Source organism: Montipora capricornis, chromosome 1, assembly GCF_036669925.1.
Source record: "Montipora capricornis isolate CH-2021 chromosome 1, ASM3666992v2, whole genome shotgun sequence".
NCBI classification, from domain to species: Eukaryota; Metazoa; Cnidaria; class Anthozoa; order Scleractinia; family Acroporidae; genus Montipora; species Montipora capricornis.
In genome coordinates, this window is record NC_090883.1 from 21,749,902 (window position 1) to 21,757,401 (window position 7,500).

The 7,500-nt window shown below is 38.1% G+C and overlaps 2 protein-coding genes across 4 annotated transcripts in view; one reads left to right on the plus strand and one right to left on the minus strand.

Annotated features, from left to right (window-relative positions):
* LOC138025870 (calaxin-like) overlaps window positions 1-6,011 on the plus strand; it is a 9,673-nt gene extending 3,662 nt beyond the window's left edge. The window contains exons 3-7 of one of the 2 annotated variants that reach the window (XM_068873096.1): window positions 531-635; window positions 1,788-1,873; window positions 3,076-3,141; window positions 3,293-3,397; window positions 4,818-6,011. In XM_068873096.1, coding sequence (XP_068729197.1) covers window positions 531-635; window positions 1,788-1,873; window positions 3,076-3,141; window positions 3,293-3,397; window positions 4,818-4,904 — 449 coding nt within the window. In that variant the 3' untranslated portion in view covers window positions 4,905-6,011. The remainder of the gene's footprint in view (window positions 1-530; window positions 636-1,787; window positions 1,874-3,075; window positions 3,142-3,292; window positions 3,398-4,817) is intronic. The other variant, XM_068873040.1, reaches the window with a different exon arrangement.
* Window positions 6,012-7,215: 1,204 nt separating this feature from the next.
* The window catches only part of LOC138026008 (uncharacterized), a 9,971-nt gene continuing 9,686 nt past the window's right edge, over window positions 7,216-7,500 (minus strand). For both annotated transcript variants that reach the window (XR_011127225.1, XM_068873211.1), the window contains one exon: window positions 7,216-7,500. This exon is cut by the window's right edge. The gene's annotated coding sequence lies outside the window, so the exon portion shown is untranslated.

The window sequence follows — 7,500 nt, forward strand, 5'->3', positions numbered from 1 at the left end:
ACACGTCAAATACATCCTTTAAAAAAACGAAGTCTTGGGCTTCCAAGAGCATTAATTTTATTGTGCATAGATCAAACAAGGGGCTTGTGAACTTCATCCATCTTTTCCTGTAATTATTAATAGTATACAAATTGAAGTGTTAATCCTTGATAGTTCATTTAAAAATAATCAATTAAGTTATCTGGTGTCATCCATACACTATTAAGTTAAGTAAAAGAGTCTCTTTTCACACTTATTTCCTTTAAAGAACTTTTTCACCCCAAAATTAGTTTTTATTCATATGGTATTAAACCATGCAGCGCAATTACTCATTAAAGATCGTTCTCAATTCATGCAGAGTCTTTCTCGAGAACGCCAAAATCAAGCAAGCAAAAGAAAGTCTCTGCTAGCAGAGTGTGAATTATCAGGCAACAAGTTCAAAGTACTGAATTAAAATTTACAGAGTTACTGTAGTAAACTTGTACTAGTTAGTGGTAGAAGAAGTACCGGTACATGTAGCAAATGAATATAATGCTTTTGTTTTGTTGTAGTATTTAAAGTTTTTGATGAAGACAATGATGGAAATTTGAATATGAAAGAGTGGGTGTGCGGAATGTCAAAATTTCTTAGAGGAACATTTAAGGAGCAAATAGATTGTAAGTATAAAGTAACGACAAATTTTATTTTTAATAACACAATTTTCTCCAATGGATGTACACCAATTCTGCTACCCTGGGTGCCTAGATGAATTTCTTCTCCCTAGGTCAGGGATATGACATTACAAGCATCGAAGGCAATGGCGGAGGACTGGAAAAAAAAACCTTTGGTGCCACAAGCCTCATTTCCATGCAGAAAGGCATTTTTAAAACCATTTGATGCCTAAACTGGCCTAACGCCGGTCCAACGCCATACAATTTTACTCATCAATGTGTTACACTCACTGAAAAACCATGTCCCTGTTTCTGCCACAAGCCCAGAGCCTCAGTTCCATGCAGAAAGGTAGTTAACCCCTTGATGCCTAAACCAGCCTAACGCCGGTCTAACACCAGACTATTTTACTCGTCAATGGGTTAATCACTCACTGAAAAACCTTGTCCCCATTAATCACTCACAGTCCCCATTAACCCTTTGCCACCTAAACTGGCCTAAACCTGCCAGACTTAGTATTTTACTCTGCCTAGAACGCCAGAGTACATGTATTTTACTCTGTCTAATGCCAGACGATTTTACTCGTCAATGGGGACCCTCTAGGAGTCAATGGTTTAAGATATCTCGTCAAACTACATGTAGTTTTGGCCTGCCAAGCTTAAGCTGATGTGTATGGGACATTTTTCATAAATGTTACCAAAACCAGGAATTTTGATTGCAGATGCAAATGCAGAAAACACTTCAACAACATTCAAAGGGCCTGCTGCAAAATCCAGTGTTCTCTTTAACAATTAATACCATTGACTTGGCATTGACATACATGGCACAGTTGCTATTTATTAAGCTCGATCCACAAATCTTTGGTCTTCTGTGCATGCCTTTAAATCTTTTGTCATAGACATGTCATGTAGTGTAAATTATATTCTAACGGATTCACCTTAGTGACCACAAAAAAGATTTCAAACTTGTAAATGGTGAGATGCTGGCTGTGTTTATAACAACCATTTCCCATTAAATGGATATTTCAAACCCCTGTCCTCAGGTTTTATAAAATTTTAGAGTCAGCTCCAACTCTTGCAATTAAGAATATTGAACGTCAAGTGAATGATATTAAGAAGACTTACCCAACCCTTTTTGTGTTCTTTCTTTTTTTAATGTAGTTTGTTTCAAGGTGTATGATCTGAACGGTAATGGCTACATAACAAGAGAAGCAGTTCAGCACATGCTAAAGGACTGTATGGTCAAGGTAAATACAAAATTAATACAGTGTATTGCCAAGTAATGAATAATTTTGAAAGTTGGTGTGCACGCACAATAATGTGGTTTTTTTGTAATCATTTGTAAGAATTTCAACCTCTCTTTTAAACAAGTCAGCACACAGCTGTAAAAGAGTAATCCGGTTTGCAAGAAGACATTATGCAAACAAAATACAGTTTAAGAAAGTTAACCATAGGAAGTAGATGTCAATCTTTTGTTGTCAGAAGCCTTATCTTCATAGACAGTGTACCATAATATTAAAATATCACAAATGCCAGCCAATAAATTATTATTGTAGGTTGTGACCTTGCACTAATAATTAAGATCCCAACGAGTCTCATAAGCATGCACAAAAGAATGACAAAAGGAATTGCTGCTTGAAAGTGAGGCTTGTTGGTTTAATCCATTGACTCTTGGGTGTGTGGGCCGGTGTGAGACTTAAATAATTTTACTCTCACACATCTAACTCCAGCTGATTGCACTCGTCAATGGCAGAAGGGGGGCGGGGGGGGGGGGGGGGGGAAGGGGGGTTTGGGTGCTTCTGGAGTCAATGGGTTAATTTTACAAAGTCTTCATTCCTTTATTGGTGAAAAATGCACATCAAGTTTCAGCAGTCTCCTAACTATATTGGGATTTAAAGAAAATCCATAATAGTACGAATTTTTTTTTTCACTGTAAATTTGCAAAGTAAAATATTATATTATGCTGGGCACTCCATCCAGGAGCACAAATGTCAGGAAGCTGCCACATCCTAGTAGCCCGCTTACATGTAGTTAGGACCCTAGATCGAGATCTCCTAGGGCGGTTGAGGTGTGAATGGGGCATTTAATACTAACTTCTTACTAACCAAGCGCGAGCGCCGTGCTGGGGAATATTGGCCCGAGGTCGTGGCAGTACGGACCGAGCGCAGCAAGGTCCGTAAAAAAACGACCGAGGGCCAATATTCCCCAGTACGGCTCGAGCTAGCTCGGTTAGTAAGTAGTTTATTATATGGCTTTTTAATTACCTTTTGCTTTGTTTTTGCAAGCCCGTTATCGGCCGGTGGGCATTACGGGAGAATAATGCCCTACAATTCAGTCACAATTAGCCAATCAGAGCGCACGTTATATCGGCTACAAACACAAGCCATATAATAAAGTTTGTTAATGACTAGTCTAAGAACAAATAAATAATACTGCTTTCCACTTACAGTCACCTACAGAAGAAGATGCAGATGAGAATGTTAAAGATCTTGTTGACCAAGTTTTTAAAAAGATGGTAACTAATGCAACCTTTGTGTTTACTTAACAGTTGCAGACTCCCTTTAATAGACAACCATTATAGTCTATTGCTTGCAAAAATACATTAATTTTTAATAACTTCTCAGTGTCACGTTCGTTTTTTCAATTTTCTGAATTTTGCTTTCTAGGATGTTGACCATGATGGGAAAATATCCCCTTTGGATTTTAAAACAACTGTTGAAAATGAAAAGTTATTGTTAGAAGCATTTGGAAAATGCTTACCAGGAGAAAAGGTATTAGATATTTTGCTGTTTTTAATGGTAATCAGCGAGCCCAGTTCCTTACACGTCACCCAACATTAAAAACCTACAGGAGAGAGTGTATACTGAGTAAAAGGCGACCCTCTTCTATTGCCTTTTTTTCAGTGTGTTCACTTTGATTAACATGTAGGGGCAAACAACAAAATTACCAGAGATCAATTGAAACATAGGAACTGATTGTTTCATCACAGATAGACCACCCTCTGTTGGTGTTGCTGTTATCAATCTGTAGAAGGATAAATACAGTACAGCGGTTGTGATTTGCTTGGCAAATAATTCAATGAAAGATAAAACAAAGTGTCAACTGAGTCCTAAGTTCGTTCAGGGCTGTTTGAGGTGTCATTTTGCGAGATCTGTTCTTGAACGATGGTTAGAGAGTCAAGAAAATTGACAAGCAAAAAGGTACCCAGCGCCCAGCTGTTGACTTTGTCTTGTTCAAGCTAGAACTGATGCCAAACCAGTGAAATTTTCACCTTAAAAACACCAGCATCCAATTGATTAGGGATGTCCCCATAACTTTGCCAAATTTGAGGTTCATCTTTCTAAAATTCACCGAGAACGGCGATCCTGAAATCCATAATAAAGCGTTCTCAACGTGATCAGTGCAAGAAACCAGACCAAAGGAATTGGAAGCATTTGAATCTATTCGAATTTGCCAATCGGTGCAACGCAACCAAGGCAGTTCCCAATGATCGTGTTGCACTGATTGGTAGATTGGAATAGATTAAAATGCTTCGAATTCCTTTGGTCTGGTTTCTTGCACCGATCATAGTGAGAAAGCTTTATTATGGATTTCAGGATCGTCTTTCTCAGTAATTTTCAAAAGGTGAAGTTCAAATTTGGCGAAGTTATGGGGACATCCCTAAATTATGGTGTTTTTAAGGTGAGAATTTCACTGGTTTGGCGTCAGTTCCAGCTTGAACAAGACGAGGTCAACAGCTGGCGGCTGGGTACTGCCTACTTTGTCAATTTTCTTGACTCTCTAACCATCGGTCGAGAACATGTGGATCTCACAAAATGATGCTTCAAACAGCTCAAAACGACCAAAACAACATAACAGAGGACTCAGTTGAGAGAATGCATGTTTTATGAGTCAAATGAGTCAATGAGTCATGAGTCAATGGAATCACAGTCAATATAGCAATAATTTGTTGATTAAGCCTTAGTAAGCCCTTGTTTCAGTGATTAAAGGCCTAAGCACTCTCTGAAATTTCAGCTTTCATTTTGTGATTTAATTAATTAATTAACTGCACTAACTCATTGGCTCATTGACTCATAAATACGTGACACTCCTCAGTTGACACTTTGTTTGATCTTTCATTCAGAATTATTTGCCTTCAAACTTTATTGCCAAGCAAATTGCAACTGCTGTAATGTATTTATCCTTCTACAGATTGATAACAACAACAACACCACCACCAACAGAGGGTGGTTAGCCTGTGGTTCCAGGAGAGTGCCAAGTTGGATTAACAACATCTGATCTAGGTCCACACCTTTTACTCTTTCATTCCCAGGAGTGACACTTGCAGATTTTACTTTCTAACAACAGAGGGTTTTATTCATCAATGGGGGACCCCTTGCGGCTGAAAATTTTGATGCTTTTATTCATGGTAATACAATGCATTACTTAATTGACCACTCCCCATAAGGGCTTTTCAGGGCCAATGAAACACAATGAGCAAAAACGACAGAACACAACAACAACAACAGTAATTTACTGTTAAGAATCCCAACTGGCCAGACGCAAACCAGTTGGCCATTTAAGAGTGCGGTTGAGAAGTTGAATCAGGGGACTACCAAGAACAAATTCAAGGAGTGGTCAGACGAGTCTTGAACCCCGGAACTCCGGATCTCAAGACAAGGGTCCTAACCACTAGGCTGCACTGCCTCCATGGTAACAGCTAGGCCACAGCCAATGAGCCATTCAAAGCTTGTAATCTGATATTAGTAGAAAATTACACCATCAATCAAGTGACCTACACATGTATTTGACTACTGGTGGTTCTTGACAATGTTAAGCAAAATTTTTTTTTTTTAATCCCTGCATCCCATGTTGTATATTATCTAGCATTTTCCATCCTGTTCCCTGTACTTTCTCTTCAACCTTTTTCTCTGTATTTTGTACCTTTGTGTATTGCCTTTCTCACCCATCCTACTGAGGAACAACAATGAAGTCAACAAGCACTGTAGCTAAAACCCTCCCGCTTTTTTTTCCCCATTTGTCTAGGAAGTGACAATCTTTGAACGAATGTTGCCCATATTTCAAACAGATGGAGATCTTGCAAGAAGCCGACCTCATGCCCCTCCTCAATCTTCCATACAAAAATGACAACAATAGGCTTCACCTTTAGATGTTTTGAATTCATTGTAACTATCAATAATGCCTCCTCAGGCTACAGGCTATTCTAACGAGTTACACTTGCCGATGTAATGCAATACCAGGTGATTCATAGTCAACATACCAAGTGTATATAGAAACTCCAAAAGATGGCCTCAGTGATGATGTATTTTGTTTACGTCAAAAAGAAGTTGGTACTGAAACTAAGTTGGCTTATTTGTCGTGTAAATAAAGATGTCAATACATTGAGTTGTGTTTTTTTTAATTTTATGTGTATTTTTATTTCATCTATCAGATAGGTCCCAACGGCGTGTGCCTGATTTTTTTGCCATCTCATATAATTTGATTTTATAAACAAGGGTAATGGTGTAGGCCTCCAAAACGAATCATGGTCCTTAATTATCTGAGATTATTTTAACAGTTGAACCAAATACATACATTGTAGTACATGTGATTGCAAAGGTAGCACTTTCTGCCCAAAATCATCTTTAATTTAATTAAAGGCCCAAGTATTAGTTCAGCTAGAGTTGAACCCATAAGGAGGTCCAGGATTCAAGCTCAGGAACTAGAACCAACTTATTCTTTTATATTAAGGAGTAGGGAACATTCAATAGTGCACAATATATTTTTTTTCTCAAAGGAGCATTTTTGGTTGTGTTCTGCTGGGATCACCTGTTTCAACCACAGGAAGAGGTTTATGTTAAAGCTTGCAATTTAAGTTGCCAAATTAAAGAGAACACGTGTTCAAGACTGCTTTAGATGAAAACAGTGTAACCCTGGACTTGGAAAAGTCGTTCCAAAATTCTCTGCATGTTGCAAGCAGCTGGAATCATGTTTGACCACTTTTAAAAGCCCCTGAAGACAAACACAAACGCTACCCATTCTTTTCAACTATTTCATTCAAATTTTAAGCTGATTGAAAAAACCTTTGATGGTTATCACCAAAAAGAATGTCCTGAAAAATTCCAACCAACTGAAATGGTTGATATTCCTACGAGACCACATGCGCAGCCTTTGACTTACTCAAAATAATGTGAGATGACAGAACATGAATTCCACTTGTGGAAGGCAGAAATGTCCACTGCAGGTAGTTTCATGTAATTTGCCATGAGGAAGCTGATCCAGCAAGGATGCTGATTTTATGTGGGTTATTATGTAAATCAAACTTGAAAAAAAATCATATTAGGTTAGAGAAACCTACATTATGCAAGCCAAGAATTTGCAGATCCACACATTTTCGAAGTAGAGAACTGTACTTTTAAAGCTGATGGCTAGGAAGGCCCCCAATTTTTTTCTTGTTGAAACCTATAGAGTAACAACATCCATCGACGAGAAAATCATCATTTGGGGTCCCGCAGGTTGTGTAGGGAAACTACAATCTTTAATACCAGTGTTAGACTTTGCAACACCCCACTATAAAACACCAGTTAAAATCATCAAATTCACACCACTGTGCAGCAAAAATATGATTAGTTTATTTTTTACTTTTAAAATCTCTTATCAAATGACTAAAAAAAGCAGATGGATCCATCAAACCTCTTTGGAAAAAGGCTCTTTCATTCTTTTAAAAAATCTTGAAATCAATCAATCAATCGTTTATTCAACCCTACTGCAGTAACAACTGAATTACAGGGGGCGGTCGCGACACACATTTTGAAATTTAACAGTCACAAAATCATCAAGTCTTTTGCATTTGTCAGTAGAGGCATGGTACGATTGTGAGCCTGAGCGTAAATTA